General features: G+C 47.9%; 1 protein-coding gene across 1 annotated transcript in view; it reads left to right on the top strand.

Annotated features, from left to right (window-relative positions):
- The window catches only part of GRIN2A (glutamate ionotropic receptor NMDA type subunit 2A), a 445041-nt gene that overhangs the window by 241120 nt on the left and 181690 nt on the right, over nucleotides 1-22231 (top strand). The window contains exon 4 of the mRNA XM_018041005.1: nucleotides 14808-15400. Coding sequence (XP_017896494.1) covers nucleotides 14808-15400 — 593 coding nt within the window. The remainder of the gene's footprint in view (nucleotides 1-14807; nucleotides 15401-22231) is intronic.

The raw sequence follows: 22231 nt of genomic DNA, 5'->3' as shown, positions 1-22231 counted from the left end.
ACCTGTGCCCTTCTGGACTCCCCGGAGGCCCTTCCTTTCAGCTGGGCCAGCACCTCAAGTGACTGTGAGGTCTGAGGACCCCTTGTCACACCAGCTGAAGGACTGAAGGGACCTAGAAGAAGCAGCCAGCCTCAGCTGCTGGCCCCGCTTGCTTACTTTATTTATTTGTACGCTGTTTTTAAAAATTGTGATAAAATACAGCTAGCTTAGGATTTAAATGCACATTAAAACGCACAGTTCTGTGACAGCTACTCGGCGTTATACAACCACTATCCACTTCCAGGATCTTCGTCACCCATCGGCAGCCCCTCCCTCCTGTCCCCAGCTCCCGGCACCTGCTCACCTTGCTCTCTGTGTGTGGATTTCCCAGCTGTGGACGAGCCACATAAATGGAGCCAGACAGCAGGTGGTCCTTGACTCCTGGCTTCTTTTGCTGAAGTTCTGTGATGGCAGTGCGAGGGGTGCACAGAACAGGGGAGTTGGGAGTGAGGTTGGCATTGGGAAAGGAAAGGCTGTGTTCCTGGGTTTGAATACAGGGGCTTAGTTGTCATTTGGTCTGGATCTGTTTGGTTCCTGAGTTCTGCCAAGCAAGTGGCTGGTGTGCAGACAACATGGAATACCAGCCCAATCCCTGAGTGCCCCTGCTATGCCCCATTTGCTTTCTGCCTTCCGATCAGGAGAGTTTGGATAGCAGAGGCTTGATTCCTGTACTCCAAACACTCAGATTGGTTTCCCAGCTCCCTTGTCTCACACCCCCACGCCCACAGCACCCACTTAACCCCCACCTCCCAACTCCGAGGACGCGCCCATGACTCAACCACTCTTTCTCACGGAATGTTCTTTCATTCCTTCCCTTCCTCATACTCACACTTTCAGTCACTCATTCCCTGTCTCGCCCACACCCCACTCCATCCATCCATTCACTCGCTCTCTTTCCCACAGCCCCCCACTCTTGGCCACACCCCACTCCATTCAGTCACTCTCTTTCCCACAGCCCCTTCATTCATTTATTCCTTCCTTCCCGCTCTCGCCCACACCCCACTCCATCCATTCATTCTCTCTCTTTCCCACAGCCCCCTCATTCATTCCTCCCTCCCCGCTCTCGCCCACACCCCACTCCATCCATTCATTCATTCACTCTCTCTTTTACCCGCAGCTTCCTTCCCCCTTTCTTTCCTACCTTCCCTCCTTCCCTCCTTCCCTCGCTTACTTACACCTTCAGCTAATGTGTTGTGTTCTTAGCCCCACCAGGTACAAGAGCTGGCCTGGGTGCTGCTCTGTAGAGAAAATTCCTGTAGCGGAATTTACATTAATCTAGTTGCAGGGAGACAGATATGTACATTAGACAGCCTGAATAACTGGTGGTGAGATCAAGAGTCGAGACCTGGACCGCGTGTTCTGGGAGTTCACGGGTTGCAGGGGGAGGAGGGGAGAGAGGAGGCAGCAGTGGCTGGCTCTGTGGCCATGGGTGGCACACCTGTCCCTGTTCCACAGTTCACAGGGCACCTGCACATCACCGCACCACAGGTGGCCGGGCAGCCCGCCAGAGCCCCACTGGGTCCATTTTACAGATGGTAACAGAGAGGCTCAGAGGGACTCAGCCACCCACTCGTATGTGAGGCCAGCAGGGCTAGCCTGCGGGGGTGGGGAGGTAGCTGACTTCCCAGAGAAGTCACACGCGCACCAGCAGGTGGGTGTGGGCACCGCCTGGGTGATGGCGACCTCACTGTACTCCCCTGGCTTTGGGTGGCCTTGCGCTCCCGGGAGGGGGTGGTTCCCTGGGGTGGGCCCCTCTGCCTCCCTCCCTCCAGCGCAGTTAAGCTCTGACTCACAGCCTCTCCCTGCAAGCACTTTGTGGGATAAGATGATGGGAGTGACAGGCAGTGACACGTGGCTGTCTCAGCCAGGAGGCTGATGGAAACACACAGGGGCCAGGATGTCAGACAACTGACACCCTCCCCTCCCTTCCCTGGAAGACAGAGTCCACCCGGCGTCACAGCTGAAGGCTCCTGTGGGGTCAGCCTGGAGGTCTGAACCTCTGTTCTGCCAGACACTGGGCAACCTTGGGCATGGGGCCAGCGGCTGCAGCGCTGCTGCTCAAAGCTTAGTCCGCTGACCAGCAGCATCAGCGCCACCTGAGAGCTTGTTAGCAATGCCCCAGTCCACACCCACAGAGTCTGAGTCTGCAGCGGAATAAGAGCCCCCCGTGGTTCTGATGCTCCTTAAAATAAAGAAGCATATTTCTCTATATCCTCAACTTCCTGCACTGTTAAATGGGAACAGAAATATATTTCCTGAAAGGTTAGTGTGACAATTAAATGCGCTTAGACGTCTCTGCTTGGCTAAGAGGGTCACCCTGATTTGCCCAGCACTTAAGGGGCTCCAGGAACACAGGCCTTGCCATTTGAACGCTGAGATGAGTTGTCACCTGTGCTCAGCTGGTGCCTGGCACAGAGTAAGAGCTCCTTTGAAGTGATGGTGTCATGTTAGGACATTTAGGAAACATGTAGAGGGGAGCCCCAAGGGAACTGTCTGTATTTTCATTAATGCTGCACTGGTGGGTTGGAGTGTTTGGGGCTTCATTGTCATCATTGTGGTTCATTCTTTCCTGATGACAGCAGCCACGGTGGTTCCAGCTCTCATTAATCAAGCTCTCGGTATGTGCCGAGAACTGTTCGTGCATCATCTCATCACCACAACCTCTTGAAAGCAGGGACTGAAATTCCCTCCCTTTTGAAAATGAGAAAACACAGCCTCCGAGAGAAGATGGATGTTGCCCAAGACCCTGACATTAGCAAGACAGAGAGCTAAGACTTGAACCCTCCGTATATTTGGCATCAGTGGCTATGCCAGATAGACTCCCCAAACACCCAGATTCCCAAATGGAGAAGCGATTTCCTCCGAAGGCTTGGATTCCAGAGCTGTTCATGGATATTTCTTAGGGAACATCAGGGCATTTTGAAGAAGACGTTTCTACTAAAATGTTTACCACCAGAGCCTGCCCCTTCCAAGTATCACAGGAAAGCCTGGGATTCTCCTTTTTCCAAAATAAAGCTGCCTACTTCAGTGCCCCGGAAGCCCCTCTGTGTGTGACAGCCAGAGACGGGAACGTAATGAACGGGACCTGTTTGCTTTTCCTCCTCGCTGAAACAGATAATGACAAGCGATTATTATTGGTGGCAACTTGTCACGTCTTTCCTTTTGGTCATGACAGCACGGCTGTCAGACTGACTGAGAGGAAGCCAAGCTCAGTGGCATATGAAAGAAAAAACAAAATACCCCCCAAAATCAAGGAAGGATGAAGAGCTCATGCAAGGAAGAGAGATACATGTGGAGAGAGGCAGCTGCCCCCAGGGGAAGAAGCAAGGATCAGAAAAGGGAAGGATGGCAAAGGGACATGCCCTACTCTGTAGGTCAGATTCTTCTGATCCAAGTTTGGAAGATGAGTGAAGAATGAGTCACATTATTCTCCATTTTTTTCCCTTCCCTAAAATGGTCAGGAATCTTTGGTTGCCAGTGACAGAAAAGCTAATTCAAATTGGCTTAAGCGAAATGAAGTCACTAATTGGCGATTAACTGGGACATGCAAGGACAACATCCTGATTCTTTCATCTTCTCTTACCTAGAAAGACAGTGACATTGTTAACTGTGACATCTGCTTTGGGTATTAAGGAGAATACTACAATTAAAAGTCCAAAATAGTGTAGCTGTTGTTCAGATGTCCAAGGAAATAATTAGGTGGCACTAAAAACCCTCGTGATGAAAGTAAAAGAGGAGAATGAAAAAGTTGGCTTAAAGCTCAACATTCAGAAAATGAAGGTCATGGCATCCGGTCCCATGACTCCATGGGAAATAGATGGGGAGACAGTGGAAACAGTGTCAGACTTTATTTTGGGGGGCTCCAAAATCACTGCAGATGGTGATTGCAGCCATGAAATTAAAAGACGCTTACTCCTTGGAAGGAAAGTTATGACCAACCTAGATAGCATATTCCAAAGCAGAGGCATTACTTTGCTGACTAAGGTCCGTCTAGTCAAGGCTATGGTTTTTCCAGTAGTCATGTATGGATGTGAGAGTTGGACTGTGAAGAAGGCTGAGCACCGAAGAATTGATGCTTTTGAACTGTGGTGTTGGAGAAGATGCTTGAGAGTCCCTTGGACTGCAAGGAGATCCAACCAGTCCATTCTGAAGGAGATCAACCCTGGGATTTCTTTGGAAGGAATGATGCTAAAGCTGAAACTCCAGTACTTTGGCCACCTCATGCAAAGAGTTGACTCTTTGGGAAAGACTTTAATGCTGGGAGGGGCTGGGGGCAGGAGAAGAAGGGGACGACCGAGGATGAGATGGCTGGATGTCATCACTGACTCGATGGACGTGAGTCTGAGTGAACTCCAGGAGTTGGTGCTGGACAGGGAGGGCTGGCGTGCTGCGATTCATGGGGTTGCAAAGAGTTGGACATGACTGAGCAACTGAACTGAACTGAACTGAACTGATGGGTGTAGCTCAGCTGGTAAAGAATCTCCTGCAATGCAGGGGACCCTGGTTTGATTCCTGGCTTGAGAAGATCATCTACAGAAGGGATAGACTACCCAGTCCAGTATTCTTGGGTTTCTCTGGTGGCTCAGTTGGTAAAGAATCTGCCTGCAATGCAGGAGACCTGGGTTTGATCCCTGGGTTGGAAAGATTCCCCTGGAGGAGGGCATGGCAACCCACTCCAGTATTCTTGCCAGGAGAATCCCCATGGACAGAGGAGCCTGGTGGGCCACAGTCCATGTGCTCACAAAGAGCTGGACACAACTGAGTAACTAAGCACAGCACAATGACAACAAGGCTTCAGGTCTGGCTTGAACAAGGTGCTCAACACGACATGGTAACTCCAAGTCGCACGTCTCCATCTTGTCCTAACCCTAATTTTTTCCTTTGGCTCTGATGACTTCCTTCTCAAGATACTGTGTCTTGGCAGGATGGTTGTTAGAAATTCTGGCTGAATGTACTTACAGGTTTAAGTCTAACAGTAAGAGAAACTCTTTCTAATTGCTCTCCCACAAATCCCAAGAATCACTCTGATTGCACCACTTAGGATGTGTTCCTACCCATGAATTAATTGCCAGCCCTAAGGGAATTGGGTGGGCCAGTTGGTTTGACTGAGAAAGGGGAAATGATGGCTCCCTGTGGAAATTTACAATGACCAGTAAAAGAGGAAGAGATGCTCAGCGGTCAGAATGGCAGATACCCATGATGTGGCTCAGGGAGGCTCATGCTTCTTTAAGAAAAGGAATCTGAAATAAAAATGGCTTTAGGTGCACAGAGAAAGGTCAGTAGGCCAGTTACACTTGGGACCTCCAAAAAAAGATGCTCTCGCTATCAGCTCTTTCGAGACCTGGCTCAGTGATCTGATCAGTTAGAATTTCCCTCTGGTTTTCTCTGTGAGAATGGGTAGACCTAGGAGGCGATGGCACCCACTCCAGTACTCTTGCCTGGAAAATCCCATGGATGAAGGAGCCTGGTGGGCTGCGGTCCATGGGGTTGCAAAGAGTCAGACACGACTGAGCGACTTCACTTTCACTTTTTGCTTTCATGCATTGGAGAAGGAAATGGCAACCCACTCCAGTGTTCTTGCCTGGAGAATCCCAGGGATGGGGGAGCCTGGTGGGCTGCTGTCTATGGGGTCACACAGAGTCAGACGTGACTGAAGCGACTTAGCAGCAGCAGCAGCCTCAGACAATCTATAATCACTAACAACCCTGTTTGGAAGGCTTGAGTCAGATGGTCACCCGCAGGTTGACAGAGCACCGGGTGAAGCCAGCTTGGGCCTTTGCTGCATCCTTGCATGGAAATAAGGGCCTGAATCTCAGCAGGTGTCTCTTCTTGGCCAGCCCTGCTAATGATCCGGAGAGCAGGACTGGTCTAAGAGTGAGGATATGGTTCTGAGGAACGTGGGGGATGCTGGACTGTCCTGAGCTAGTTGCAGCTGGAAGCAAGGCATAATCTCTCCATGCCTCTGTGAAGTCTCTCCTCTGGCACTGTGGTATCTGTTAGAGGGAGGGCTTGACTCTGGATGGTGAACTGGGATGAACTCTGAATGGCCCCAGCAGACATGGTTGTCCTCGCCACACTATTCAAGGTTAGGGCACCAGGTGACTGAATGATGTAGCAAACAGTTACCTGCCTTCCTGCATCTTCAAGGGAGGCTCCCCTCCTGGCACAGGTAAGAATTCCAAAGAGAAAAATGGGGCTGGCTCACGTGAAATGCCAACATCCCCAAAGTTCCAGATCCTCTCCCGAGCTAGGAGATACTACTGGTGCCTTTAGCAGAGGAATTCTTTGGAATAAAATGGACCTAGGAATTAAATCCAGCCCCCTTGCCATGATCTTCAGAGCTCTCACTGTGTCATGTGGGCCCTGCAGCCTGTCCTAACTTTTCTCACCACCCTCTTGTTGGCAGATTCAGCTGCAGCTGTTCTGATCTTCCTTCTGTTCCCTGACCTTCCAGGCCCTTTCTTACCTTGTGCATGCAGCTCCTTCTGCTTGGAGGGCTCTCCTTACCTCCAGCCCACTCCTCAGCTTTGCCTGGCTAACAACTCCTTTATTTTCTTTTGATCTGCTCCAGGGTAACAGACCAGATGATCAAAAAGGGCACTCCTCTCCCCTCCCCCCTTGAACTGCTGCCTATCTGACTTCCTTTCTCCTTGTCTGTCTCCTCCCATGTGCTGTGTTTAGTCGCTCAGTCACTCAGTCATGTCCGACTCTTTCTAACCCCCCCTGGACTGTAGCCCGCCAGGCTCCTCTGTCCATGGGGATTCTCCAGGCAGGAATACTAGAGTGGGTTGCCATGCCCTCCTCCAGGGGATCTTCCCAACCCAGGGATTGAACCTGCGTCTCTTATGTCTCCTGCATCAGCAGACCGGTTCTTTACTGCAGGGCCACCTGGGAAGCCCGTGGTCAGTAGGTGCTGTATTGGAAAGCCAGGCTAGAAGACAGCTGAAGGCTTAGTCGCTGTACGTGGCTCCTTCCTTGCTCCACCCCAAGTCATAGTGTTCTCCTTTGTAGTTATCTTGCCCGATACCCATCCTTCCCACTTTATTCTTAGAGCGCACAGACTCAAGTGTTCCTCTCCTGGTTTGTGAATCAAAATTCTTCAGCTACCTTGGACACAGCTACCCTAGCTGGATACCCAACACTCACTAGAAACTTAACACTAAGCTTCTAATTTGAAAAGAGGAGAGGAAAGAGCTGAGAAAGGATTTGTTAGGTTATTTTTGACAAATGCTGGTGGACCGGCTCCCGACAAAAGCAAAATGGGAGATAGAGCACAGATCATAAAATGGTCCAGTGAGGTTGCTTGGAGTGGAATTCTGTGTCTGTGGGGAATGGGGCTGGTGTGTTTTGGGGACATGATGGACCGGGGAATGTATGAAGACTTCCTTTGGGTTTCTTTACAAGCACTCATTACTTAGCTTAGTTAGCTCTCTCAGTAATTCAGCTTATCACATGTTCATGGACTCCCTGACCCCTCACAGGTACTGATGGAGATCCTGAGTCCCAAACACTTGAGTCCAGACTGTGATGGGGTTGGTGTGTGTCTCCACTTTATCTTGAAGACTGTTGGAGCTGCTGAAAAATGTAAAGAGGAGGGCCCTGTGGTCCAGCTTGAACTTAAGAAAGACAGATCCAGCAGCAGTGTGGAGGGTGGGCAGGGGAAAGGGGAGATCAGGGTAGGCTCTCTAGATAAGAGGCTCCTTCTGTATAGTTAGAGAGAGAACTGCCAGGGGTCTGAACATGAGCGGGTGTGACAGGGAAAAGAAAATGAAATAAACCCGTTGGGTGATGAAGATGATGTGGATGCAGCTTGGCTTGAGAAGTGGTGGACTACAGCCATAAGTGAGGGAACAACCTGTCCGTGTCTTCTGAGAGGAGCCAAGTGAAGGACAGATCACAGATCAGAGAATGGTCCAATGGGTGGAGGCTGCCTGGAGTGGGATATCGTGTTTGTGGGTGGTGGAGCTGGTGTGCTTTGGGGAAACGGCCCCTGGCTGTGACTTCCCCACTCAGTTCCGCTCTCCTGCATACCCTGCTTGACGCCTGATGTGAGGTCATTGCTGCTGGTTGCCCATTTCTGAGGGATTTCCAGTTGGATGCCTCAAGAAAGATTAGTGGTGGTATTCACCACACACACACACACACTCACGCCTTTCTCCTGTTCTGCATACCTGGAATCAGTGATTTCCGGTAGCTAAGCAATCAGATTTTGGACTTCAATCACCTAGCCTTGAATCCTGCCTCTGCCATGTACTGGTTCTGTGGGTTTGGGCAAGTTACATTCTCTGAGCCAGTGTTTTTAACCTTTAAAAATAATACTTCCTACTATATATCACATTGTATTATATATAGAGGGGCTTCCCAGGTGGCTCAGTGGTAAAGAACCCACCTGCCAATTCAGGAGACACAGGTTTGATCCCTTGGAAAAGTCAGTGGCACCCCACTCCAGCACTCTTGCCTGGAAAATCCCATGGACGGAGGAGTGTGGTGGGCCACAGTCCATGGGGTCGCTAAGAGTCAGACATGACTGAGCGACTTCACTTTCACTTTTCACTCTCATGCATTGGAGAAGGAAATGGCAACCCACTCCAGTGTTCTTGCCTGGAGAATCCCCGGGACGGGGGAGCCTGATGGGCTGCCGTCTCTGGGGTCGCACAGAGTCAGACATGACTGAAGCGACTTAGCAGCAGCAGCAGCAGCAGGTTTGATCCCTGGGTTAAGATCGCCTGGAGAAGGGCATGGCAACCCACTCCAGTATTCTTGCCTGGAGAATCCCATGGACAGAGAACGCTGGCGGGCTACAGTCCGTGAGGTCGCAAAAGAGTTAGATACAACTTAGCGACTACACAACAGCAACTGCGTATAGAATAAATATTGGTTGTGGTGACGACCATGATGACGAAGGTGAGGATGGATGGATGGCAATGCTGAAGAAGGTGGTGATGGCGGTGATATTGCTGCTGATGATGGAGGAGGTAGCAGACAGATGATGAGAGGAATAGAGATCCTCTAGTGAAACAGATCCAGCTTACATGTATGTGAGCATTCTATTCATCTGAATCCTCAGGCTCCTCAAGCTTGACATTTCTACTTTTCCTCTCATCCATGAAAAATGAAATAAAATATGCTTACTAGCTCAGTTGATACACAACAAGAGGAGCAGAAAGGACATCAGGGCTTAGCCAGGCGGAAAGCAAATTCCCAAGGAGTCTTTCAAGATCTTTGTTGGGTCTTTCGCAAGACTATGCTTTTTTGTTTTGGTGCCCACATGGCAGGCAGAGGAAAATAAGCTGTGGAAATGGGTTCAGGGTTAACAACAGCAGCCAGTTCTCTCTTGCTTCCTTGGGATGAGTTTCCTGCTCATTTATTTTTCTCACCAAATATTTATTGGGCCCCTACTGTGTGTCAGACAGGGCGCTAGGCTTTGAAGATATGAACGTGAGCAATGCTCACCTGCTGCTGAGAGAAGATAGAGGAAAAACAAATATATCAGCTTTGCCGTTCATGTACTCAGGTCACAGAAATTCAGTTTCAGCTGGACTGGCATGGAGCATGAACACTGGTTTTTTGTTTTTTTTTTTTAACTCTCCAAGTGATTCTCCTGTGTAGCCAGCAGTGAAAGCCACTGGTGTGTGTAAAGAAACACTGGATGACATCTTGCAATAAGTCAGCTGTTGTCAGCGTGGGGCCATGTGGATTTTAGGGAAATCATTTACCCTTCTCCCTGTGTCTTTATGAGAAATGCCATCCATGAGGGTTATAACCACTGGCAGCACCTCATCTTTTGAGTAGTTAGAATCAAAGAGATAATGGGCGTGGGTGTCCTTTATAGCCTCTAAATGGGTACGTGTAATGAGAGTTGGTTTTAGACTCTATTAAACATCAGACCTTGATCCCCATGGAGTCAGGTCTCACCCCGGGAACTCAGTGAGGTCTGGAGCATTCTAGAATGACAGTCTTGGCAGGACTGGAACGCAGAGTAGAAAGCAGACACCCGTAATCCCACACTTCCCTGCCTCTCGACTCTGGGTTTGAAACGGTTTGTTCTACTTCTGCAGAGCTGGGAGCTGGGGGAGGGGACCGCTTTTGCTCCAGAACCGAAGCGGGTGTCTGAAATCTGTTCCTCTGCCCCTGCAGCATGCTGCCGAGGGAGCCGGTGCCAGAGCTGGTCAGGCTGATCTGTGGGGCCTGAAGGGGGCAGGCTGAGTGATGGTGGGAGGAGGGATGTGCAGGAGGGTCAGCCTTTGCTGTCCAGGTGGGAATCGGAAAGAAGGTGCAGGAGGGCCTTGAAACAAAGGCCCATTTGGCACACACATCAGATGCTAGGTCCCAGGCGTGTGGTCAGACTCCCCCATCACCTCCTGCACATCCATAGAGCCACCTTTGAAAATCCCAAAGCTAAACACAAGCCTTGTCAGTGCCTCACTGTGCAATTATGCTTTTAAAAAAAATTATTTAATTTAATTGAAGGATAATTACTTTACAATATTGTGATGGTTTTTGCCATATATCAGTATGAATCGGCCATAGGTACACATGTGTCCTCTCTCCCTTGGGAATCCCCACCCCCACCCCATCCCTCCAGGTTGTCACAGAGCCCCTGCTTTGGGTGCCCTGCATCATACGTCAAGCTTACGCTGGTTATCTATTTTACATCTAGTCATGTAGATGTTTCAATGATATGCTCTCAAATCGTCCCACCCTGTTCTCCTCCCACTGAGTCCGAAAGTCTGTTCTCTACGTCTGTGTCTCCTTTTGCAAATAACTTCTGGCTTTCATCCCTCCGAGGGGTATACATTGCCTTTGGTCCGCTGTGGTTCTGGAAGTTTAAGTTTCAGACGCCAATGGAAATGGCAGTGGTGTTGAGGTCCGTAAAGGACATTAGCCACGGTTTCTCTCCAAAGCATGATTCATCTCTTCCTTCTCTTCGTGCAGCCCCTTGGGCTCAGGATGAACGGGCTGGATGATCTGGTTTTGGACGGAGAAGGGAATGCAAAACTATCATGTCAGTAGACCTGGAGATACCACTTTTACTTATAATAAGGATCTGACCCACTTGGGTTTCTGGCAGTGTCCATGTGGTCTATCTAGAGCAGGGGTCCCCAGGCTCTGGAATCTAAATGCCTGATGATCTGAGGTGGAGCTGACGTAATAGTACTAGAAATAAAGTGCACAATAAATGTAATGCACTTGAATCATCCCCAAATCATGCCCACTGTCCCTGGTCCGTGGGGAAATTGTCTTCCACGAAACTGGTCCCTAGTGCCAAAAAGGTTGGGGACCACTGGGAGAACAGAGGATGAGGAGGGGAGCCCCTGAACCGTGGGACTCAGATGTGGGTTAAATGAGCCTTTCACTCCTGCTGGTTCGTCTTATCCTCACAGCAGCCCTGTGGATGGTGCTCACAGTTACGGTGTCATAGGCGAAGAAACTCAGACCCAGGAGGTTTAGGTAGCCGTGGTCGCATGGCTAGCTGGGCTTCCTCCGTGGCTCAGCGAGTAAAGAATCCACCTGCCAGTGCAGGAGATGTGGGTTTGGTCCCTGCGTCTGGAAGATCCCCTGGAGAAGGAAATGCCAACCCACTCCAGTATTCTTGCCTGGAAAATGTCATGGACAGAGGAGCCAAGTGGGCTGCAGTCCAAAGGATCGCAACTGATGACTAGGCACGTGGCAGTTAATGCAGAGCCAGGACTTGAACTCAGGTCTGACAGACCCCAGAGCCCGCGCTGTTTGAACTATAAAGTTTGACTGGTGTGCGTGAAGGGGTAGAGTAGAGGGTCTAAAGTGAATGTAATAGGTCTACGGGAGCCATCGATGGCTACAGAGGAGAGGAGAGGTGTGTTTTATAGCAGTGTTTTAGAAATTTCAATCAGGCAGCCAAGGACAAGGCAAATTGTTGAGATGCTCGAGTCAGGAGTGAATTACCAGGACTTCTCTGGCGGTCCAGTGGCTGGGAATCCACCTTGCAGTGCAGAGACACGTGTTCGGTCCTCAGTCAGGGCACTAAGATCCCACGTGTCCAACTCTCTGTGGCCCCATGGACTGTAGCCCGCCAGGCTCCTCCGAGCGTGGAATTTCCCGGGCAAGCTTACTGGAGTGAGTTTCCATTTCCTTCTCCAGGAAAGCCTTCCGACCCAGGGGTCGAACCCACACGTCCTGCTTGGCAGGTGAATTCTTTACCACTGAGCCACCAGGGAAGCCCTCTTTGTCAATAAAGGATACACTGGTATATTTTGGGCATTGGATGGTGGAGTGGTTCCTCAGTCTAGTGGGATGAGAATGTGGAAAACTTTCATTTTTTGGACATGACGTTCGAGAGCCACACAAAATGCAGGCTTGGATACCAAATTCTCCCCTTTCGCGCCGTGTTTAAATCAAGGACATCTCTCTCAGGCTGCGCTCACACATCTGTCCCCTCATGCACTCCCTCACTCTCCACTTACTGACGGGTCATGTGCCAGAGCTTCTGCCAGGTTTCGGGGACACGGATGAGGACAGCAATCTCTGCCCTTAAGCAGTTCGCAGCCTTGTTGAGGCATGATTTAAAGTGATTAGTCAATCCAAGAATATTGGATTTCTCCAAAAGCTACTGTAGGGAAAAAGATAATTATCCAAAGTCTTTAAATCTGTTACCCAATTTAATTGATTTAATTAGGTAAAATTCATAGAACTGTAATGTTGAAAGGGACCCAGAAGGCATTTATTTCTGTTTTTTTCTCTCTGCCTTCAGGCCATGCTGCACTCAATTTATCCCCCCAAACACCATGCACTTTAGGAAAAGGGGGATATTTCTAAGAACTGTAGCTTTTCGCCTTTTTGGATAAAATTTTCTATTCAGTGAGCATCCTCAGGGAAAATTATGCAGACTTGTTGAAAGACTTGACATGCACAGCTACAAAGTATTGCTCTGAAAGACATGAATGGAATCATCTACTCACAGACACACATATGCACACATGCATGAAATGGAATCACCGTATCCATACAATAGAGGATGTGTTAAACATACATGGTAAGTACAGAAGGCAAAATGCAAGCCTGGCTGCAATATGATAGTTCAGTTCAGTTCAGTTGCTCAGTCGTGTCCGACTCTTTGCAACCCCATGAATTGCAGCAATATGATAAGGACCCTCTAAAAATTCGTTCAGTTCCCAGAAAAAAAATACATCTCAACAATTGTCAAACCCTGTTTTGCTATAATACAGATTGATACTTTCTGTTTAGTCATCGTTTTCACACCATGCCAGTGGGTCCATGACATGGTTTAAGCACCTACTTTATGGACATCTTCAGTGATCCCAGTGGTGGTATTTTGGGAGGAGGGCAGGAAGTTGAACCAAAACCTGAGTTTGGATGCTGACTCTCCGTGGACTGTCCTGAGGCTCATTTGCCACTGCCAGCAGTTGCTGTTGTTCAGTTGCTCAGTCGTGTCTGACTCTGCGACCCCATGGACTGCAGCACTCCAGGCTTCCCTGTCCTTCACCATCTCTCAGAATTTGCTCAAACTCATGTCCATTGAGTCGGTGATGCCATCCAACTATCTCATCCTCTGTCGCCCGCTTCTCCTCCTGCCTTCAATCTTTCCCAGCATCGGGGTCTTTTCCAGTGAGTTGACTTTTTAAATCAGATAGCCAAAGTATTGGAGTTTCAGCATCCAGTCCTTCCAATCACAGTACCAGCCTCACAGGATCATCACAGAAATCTGACGAGTTAAGGGTTTGGAAATGACACAACTGTGTGCATCACCTGTTCTTTGTCTAAACAGATATTTGCTGTTATGATCAGGGTCATGACTTGGGGAGACATTAGGACTATGAGGGACCCTTTAACCCAACACAAGTAACCATGTCACTTACCAGGGTAAGCATTCAGGCACTCACCCTTATGCTCAGTATAAGATCTGACACGGCTCCTGAGGCTGTATGTGATAGGGTTTCTGCCAAGCTCTTCAACATCATCTCATCCCCCTACATCACAGGCCATCATCCATTTATCTCCAGCTCCTGAAGCAGTCGAGATGTATCCCCAGGGCTCCTCTGACTATGCTGTCCACTGGCTTCCCTCTTTTGAAACTTCAGCGTCTCCTTATGCCTCTCTTAGCAATCAGTTCATTGAAGTTACTCTTCCTCACTTTTATTCCATGTCTATGAAGGCAGAGACCATGTGTGTCAAGCACTAACATGCTGTTGCCATGTAATTAGGTGATCAGCAAATATTTATTGATTGAACAGAGAGATGTCCACCTGGTGTTCATCATAGTCCATATTTCACAGGAATCTAAAGTTCCAGTGACCGAAACCTTGCTCAGATTAGTTTAAGTGTGGCTTATGTAACCAGCAGGTCTAGAGTAATTGGCTCCAGACACAACGGACTCCGGGTGCTCCGAGTCTGTCATCAGAAAGCTCCCCCATCTCCTGATGTTGTTTCCCGGCTTCATTTTCCAGTCCTGAGTCTGGGGGTCAGGTAGTGTTAGGGGACCCAAAGGGTTGGTGGTGTGATGAACTGGTAGGCAGTGAAGCTGGCAAATTAACAGATGTCCTTCACTGTTACAGGCTCTGGGCTCCAAGTTGAGGGACCTCCTTCATCTCTGCATTTCCATTATCTATTCCAGAGCGTGGCCTACAGTAGGTGATCAGGAATGTTTGCGAATGATCAGGCATGTGATTTCTTTCCCGTCACTTCTAGGAAGGAGCTACGAAGACAGATGGTCATATGTAAGCTGCCTTCTGCCTCATTTGCTGTTTTGCTTTCTTTTCACCCCACGGCAGGATCCAACGTCTACCTTCTTCCAATTTGGAGCATCCATCCAGCAGCAAGCCACGGTCATGCTGAAGATCATGCAGGATTACGACTGGCATGTCTTCTCCCTGGTGACCACCATCTTCCCTGGCTACAGGGACTTCATCAGCTTCATCAAGACCACGGTGGACAACAGCTTTGTGGGCTGGGACATGCAGAACGTGATCACGCTGGACACGTCCTTCGAGGACGCAAAGACGCAAGTCCAGCTGAAGAAGATCCACTCTTCCGTCATCTTGCTCTACTGTTCCAAAGACGAGGCGGTTCTCATCCTGAGCGAGGCCCGCTCCCTCGGCCTCACCGGGTACGATTTCTTCTGGATCGTCCCCAGCTTGGTCTCCGGGAACACGGAGCTCATCCCCAAAGAGTTTCCATCGGGACTCATTTCCGTCTCCTACGACGACTGGGACTACAGCCTGGAGGCGAGGGTGCGAGACGGGCTGGGCATCCTGACCACGGCCGCGTCTTCCATGCTGGACAAGTTCTCCTACATCCCCGAGGCCAAGGCCAGCTGCTACGGGCAGACGGAGAAGCCGGAGGCCCCCATGCACACGCTGCACCAGTAAGAGGGGCTCTTTGCTTGTCCCCCAAAGTGGGACCAGAGTTTTGTCGTGGTTGTCTGTTTCCGTACTAACAGTCACACACGCTCCTTGCTGAACTGTGCAGAGAATAGAGGATGTTGTGTGTCCGCCTGTGGGATTTGCTGGCTTGCTTGTTTGTTCTCCTCTCCCCTCTTCCTCTCTACTCATGTCCTTTTGTTTTTAAGTAACAGCATCCTTCCTTGGTTTTCTGCAACTTGCTTTTTTTACTCAACAGTATACCTTGGAAACCTACGCTTGAGACCTATATATCTGCCTATCTATCTATCTATCCACCTTCTATCTATAGTTATATCTTAAGTATAAATGTGTATATATGTGTGTATCAGTGTGTATATACACACATGTACATAAACATATGAATATATGTAGATGTATGTATTGACTGAGTGACTAACAGTCACTCTTTGCGTCTGTTCTTTGTGTCTGACTCTCTGACCCCATGGACTGTACAGGCTCCTCTGTCCATGGGATTCTCCAGGCAAGAATACTGGAGTGGGTAGCCATTCACTTCTCCAGGGGATCTTCCCCACCTGGGGCTTGAACCCGGGTCTCCTGCATTGCAGGCAGATTCTTTACCATCTGAGCCACCAGGGAAGCCCAGATGTATGTAACCATACATATGAATTCATACGTGTGCAAATGCATGTGAACAAATATATATATATATATATTTAGGTCTGCATATGAATATGTAAATATGTGGATATAGGAATACTGACATTTCTTGTAACCTACATACTGCGTTCCTCAATAGGGCTATCCCAAGTTTTATTTATCCAATCTTCATAATAATAGAAATTTGTGTTGTTTCAGATTTTTTCCATTAGAAACTAAACTTCAGTGATGATCGTCCTGACCTGACTTTTCATATACATGTACGAGTATCTTTCTAGAGTTGTTTCTAAGAGGTAGACTTTTGGGGTCATGGAACATGTGCATTTTAAACTTTAAGTGTCTATTGTCAAATTGTCCCACCAAGTCACTGTGTAACTTATGTTCACTCTAGCAGCGTGTGAAATCACTCGTCTTCCCACATCCTCACCAGCATGTTACACTTTGGGGCAAGTGCCCACACTGGCGCTCCTGGTCTTGGAGTTTGTGAGTCTCTTCCCTTCGTATGCCCTAAGTGTTTTTGCAGGTTGTTGGAAATCTTGGCAAGCATCACTTTTAAAGCTGCGCTGTCTTCCTTCACGTGGCTGTCATAATTTAGTGAACTACTCCCATCTTCGTGGACATTTAAGTTAGATTTTATGTTTCTGAGAAGCATTGTTTGTCTTTGCAGGCTGTCGTTATGGCTCAGCTGTTGAGATTTGGAAGGATCACTCCTACGCTCATTGTGCTTGTTTTTGCCTGATGTTGACTGATTTAATCCATGCTCATTTCTTAGATAATGAGCAGGATAGCACTGTGATGAAGGGACTGGGCTATGGAGTTAGACTTGTTGGCTTTCGAATCTTGTCGTATCCACTTTCCATGTAACTCGGACAGTCATTTTACCTTTCTGGGCCTCCATTGTTCATTGCAAAGTGGTAATAATAACACTACTTTCTGGGCGGTGATTCTCATACTTCAACGTGCATCAGAGTCTCTGGGTGGGCTTGTTAAAACAAGATGCTCTCAGAGTGTCTAGTTTCTGATGGAAAAAATCCGACACAGCATAAACTTCTATTGTTATAAAGACTGGATAAATAAAGCATGGGATAGCCCTACTGAGGGCCCCACACTCAGAGTGTCTAATTCAGTACCTCTGGACTAGGTGCCAAGAATGTGCAGTTCTAGCAAGTTCCTGGTGATGCTGATGTTGTCACTCTGGAGAACATGCCTTGAGAACCAATGTTCTAGAAGTTGTCATGAGTATTACATGAGGTCATGCATGAAAAGTGCTGCTTAGCACAAATGCTGAGCACCTGGCAGTTACTTAATGATTGTTAGAGTGAGCAGTGAAACTGTTTCGGTCATCAGAAATTACAGTCCACAGATCCTGTGAGTTTATTACCCAAAGAATAACACATCTCTCTAAAATGTCTCAGGCTTCCCTGGTGGTTCAGATGGTAAAGAATCTGCCTGAAATGTGGGAGATCCAGGTTTGGTCCCTGGGTCGGGAAGATCCCTTGGAGAAGAAATCGCTACCTACTCCAGTATTCTTGCCTAGAGAATTCCATGAACCAAAGAGCCTTGCAGTCCATGGAATTGCAAAGAGTCAGGCTCAATGGAGAGAGTAACACTAAAATGTCTCTGGAAGGTTTTAGGACTTTAAATCTGCTACAGTTCAGAGATAATTTCTGGTCTGGGGCTTGATATATATGTGTGTGTGTGTGTGTGTGTGTGTGTGTGTGTGTGTGTGTGTGTGTGTGTGTGTGTGTGTGGTGGTTTAAACATTTTACCTGAAATTGACATTTACCTGAAAAGTGAACTTTTGGGTTAAGAAATCATGGTCCTTTGAAGTTTTCCCTTCCCCTATCTTCTCTCCCTCTTTAACAATCTTGTCTCTACATTGCTACTTTCAGCATTTTAAATAATTGCCCAAGTATCAGGAAGGAACTCAGATAAATTGGTGTGAAGCATAGGAGCATGTTAGAGTCAGGATTGCTGCCAGCCCAAGACAAGGGCTGCACTAATGAATTCTTATTTTCCGTCATAAGTGCCCTGCAGCTGGAATATTTGTATGATTCTGATGGAAACATAACTCAATTGTAGGGCAATTGAAATATAACGTATACAGGAAAAGGAATTTGAGAAGGATAATTGGCAAGACAGTCAAATACTCTCTCCAGTGACCGCCCTGAATTCCATTCCTTAAAAAAAAAAATAAATTCTACTGCTCTGAAATGTTGGCCTGCTATTTCCAGGAGTCATGCTTTGAAAGCAGCAATGTTGTAGGTGGTATTTCAGCCCCAAAGAAGTAATGCATTAAGTGCAGTGAGCCGTCATCCAAGCGTGGTGTTTAATAAAACATCTCTCTACCCGAGGAATGCCAGAGGGTTCAGTTCACATGCGGCGCTCAGGCAAGTGTTTGGGGTCCTCGCTACACTTCCCGACTAGCCCAGCGTTTATTAAACACATCCCAGAAAGAGTGGGACCTTTCCAGGCAAGGTGAGGATAAGCAGCTGGAGAGTGTCCCAAGAAGGTGGTTTTTAGGGAAGGGGTTAAGAGCACTATATCTCTGTCTTCTATCCATCACTCCTTCTATCCAGATAACCATGTGTTAGCCTCCAAAATCACACACGAATTAGCATACAATTGAAAGAATGTACAGTCTGATGAAGGTGGAGAAATTTGTCTAAAGACAACCTCAGGTAACAAGTAAAAGTGGAAGTGTTAGTCACTCAGTTTTGTCCAACTCTTTGCAACCCCATGGACTGGAGCCTGCCAGGCTCCTCTTGTCCACGGAATTTTTCAGACAAGAATACTGGAGTGGGTTTCCATTTCCTCCTCCAGGGGATCTTCCTAACCCAGGGACTGAACTTGCATCTCCTGCATTGGCAAGCGGATTCTTTACCACGAGCACCACCTGGGAAGCCAATGGATAGCTCTTTTTAATATATATAAGTGGTATCTGATATGTTGGAATTTCCTTCACCTCCACCTTATGGCTCAAGCATGATCTATGAGGACAGATAGAATTCTAGCATATTCAACTTCGTTGCCTTTTTTGTATTCTGTTTTATGTGTTCCATCTTTTAGTTAATCATCTCCCTTTGATGGACATTTGGGTTGTTGACAGTAAGGAATCTTCAGTCTGGGTAACAGAGAACACGGGCTTCCCTGGTGGCTCAGACAGTAAAGAATCCGCCTGCAATTCAGGAGACCTGGGTTCGATCCCTGGATTGGGAAGATCCTGTGAAGCAGGGAATTGCTGGAGAATCCCATGGACAGAGGAGCCTGGCAGGGCTACAGTCCATGGGGCCGTAAAGAGTCAGTCACAACTGAGTGACTAACACTTTCACTTTTAGCAGAGAACACACGTGTCTGCACCCTGATTCAGACCCATCACCTTGTTCAGTGCAAGCCCATGACTCCAAATTTAGAAGTTCTCACGTTGGGCTTTGCAAGTTACATTGTCGACTAGAGGAAAAAGTCTTAGTTTGCAAAGCAACTGTAAACAAATAGCTCTCATCACTCCCACTCCGTAGTGAGGAGAGTGCAAACTAGCTTCGGAAGAGGTTCAGGTAAAGTCATACATGATGGATTCATGGCGAGGTGCCGAGGGACTGGGGGTCCTGCTTTGACTGGTTGAGTTTGACATCTTGGGTCTAATTAGGCACGTCCTCTGGTGGTCCTCATGGACATTGCTGCTAGTCTGGCGCACAGAGTTTGGGTAGTTAGGATACTGTGCAGTTGTTCATTGCTGACAGTGCCAGCCCAGGCATAGAAGACTGCTTGCTGGGTTAATGACCCCACTGTGCACCTGTGTCTGTTCTGGTTTCAGGAAAAAATTAGTGGGGAAAAGGGGAACTGTTCCTGATGTTTAATATTCCTGGTTTTAGAGGTGGCACTTGGGAAAGAACAGTCAGCATTTTCCCAAGTTCAAAAATAGCTCCGCCATGTTACGTAACCTGCGCCTTGCTGCTGCAAAGTTGCTAAACATCTGTTCCTTCGCCAAGCACAGAGCACGTCACTGGCAACTCCTGGAGCTGTGAAGGTAAACCGTTACCTGTTTCGTTGGCACAGAACCGAGAGTGCTCTGTCCTGTCCTGTCCCAAGAATGTCTCCAGTTTGCTAGTGGGTGGGGCTCCGGGAAGGGGCACAAGATCACAGTTAAGAGTGTGGGCGCTGGAGCCAGGCTGCCTGTGTATGGATCTCTGATCTGAACTCTCCTGGATCTGAGACTCTTGAGCAGGTCGCTCGATTCCTCCAAGTCTGCTCCCTCAGATGTAACACAGGGATAAGAAAAGTTTTGTTTCTTAACCTAGAGCCTGGCACATGGAAAGCGATCTGTAGATGGTTCTGAGTGTGTGTGTGCGTGCTCAGTCGTGTCCAACTCTTTGTGACCCAATGGACTGTAGCCCATCAGGCTCCTCTGTCCTTGGGATTCTCCAGGCAAGAATACTGGAGTGGGTTGCCATTTCCTACTCCTGGGATAAAAGATTACTGCTCTTGATTCAGTGTGTGCACATTTGTGAGTTTCCTCATCCACTTTGGAGGGGACACATTTTTACATTTATTGAGGAGGAGGTCACAGAAGGGAGATGGAAGGTGTTTTTAAGACCTGAGTGCTCTTGCCAGAGGATTACCTTGGGAGGAATGCTGTGAAGAACACCACTAGAGGGAAGAAGGGGAGTGTGGAGGAGAGAAAAATTCATGAGAAGGGTAATTGCCAGCTTGGTTTTGAATTAGCCACATATTTACCAAGTATTAGTTACTAAGTGCTCTGAATTCAGGTTTAAAAAAAAAGAAGCCTCTATGTGTGTGCGAGGTGGTGGGAGGAGTCATTTCTTTGTATTGTAGTAGAATTAAATGGAAGTATATATGTAAAGCACTCATCATTGTGCCTGGCACGTAGTAGTAGTTGTTATTCAGTCGCTAAGTCATGCCCAACCCTTTGTGACACCATAGACTTTAGCCCGTTAGGCTCCTTTGTCCATGGGATTTCCCAGGCAAGCATCCTAGAGTGGGTTGCCACTTCCTGCTCCAAGGGATCGTCCTGACCCAGGGATCGAACCTGCTTCTCCTGCATTGGCAGGCAGATTCTTTTACCACCAGCCACCAGGGAAGCCCCGCATGTAGGTGGTACTTCACAAGTAACTGTAAAGTCATTGTTGTCTTCTTCTTATGACGATGGTGATCATGTCATTACTTTAATTTTTGCTTATTATACTGCAAGCTGTACGCAGACAGGAAAGAGAGAAATGGAGGTATATTTCAGTCTCGTTTCTTGCCGATCGAGTTATGTCTCTGTGTCCTAGGGCTCCCATTTCAGTTAGGGGAGGAGGAGGTGGAGACGTTACTACACTGAAGTCAAATAGAAGCGCTCAGGTAGACGATAGCTCAAACCAAGGCAACAAAAAAAATCTTCTCTTGGCTGAGTTATGAATTAGTATTGAAGGGAAGTTATTTGGCTTTAATTAATGATACCTGGCTTGACCACTTATATGTTTTACAGTAACTTCCTGATTTATGAAGTCCAGTTTCTGCTTTAAGAAGCAACAAGATTGTAAATTATCACCCTGACAGGAAGGGAAATGGAAGGAAGATATATAAGTGAGAAAGAGTTTAACTCATATCCAAGTTACATTTGATACTTTTTTCAATCTTCCTTTCTAAAATAACCATAGGAAAAGCTGCTGGTTTAGTGACCCATTAAGAGACTGAGCTGAACCTGGTTGGCATATTTTTATTTGGTAATCAGAATTATCACTGTTGGTTTCTTTTTTTAATGCCAATAAAGGAGCCTGCTCACTTAATTCTCTGAGCTTGACTGGAGTTATAACTTCCCTGGGTGAATGTGATAACTCTCTGCAAATATTTATCTGTGGGATCACTATATGCTCAACAAACATTTCTGGCAGTGACGCCAGGCACCCAGGAAACCAGACCATCCTCTGGGCCTGGGCTGTAAATCTGATTGGGAGTCTGGACTCAGGGATGGGGAAAAAAAGCTGAGCCTCAAAGAGATATGCAGTGAGAGAATCCTGCAGCCATGTGCCAAATTGAAAACCCAAAGCATATTCCACAAGGCTACGTGACTTTGCAGGCTTCCCAGGTGGCGCTAGTAGTAAAGAAACTGCCTGCCAATGCAGCTGACATAAGAGACGCAGGTTCAATCCCTGGGTCAGGAAGATCCCCTGAAG

This window comes from Capra hircus, chromosome 25 (assembly GCF_001704415.2).
Source record: "Capra hircus breed San Clemente chromosome 25, ASM170441v1, whole genome shotgun sequence".
In the NCBI taxonomy this organism is placed as follows: domain Eukaryota; kingdom Metazoa; phylum Chordata; class Mammalia; order Artiodactyla; family Bovidae; genus Capra; species Capra hircus.
Note: the sequence above shows the minus strand (reverse complement) of the source record. Positions and strands in the feature narration are given on the sequence as shown.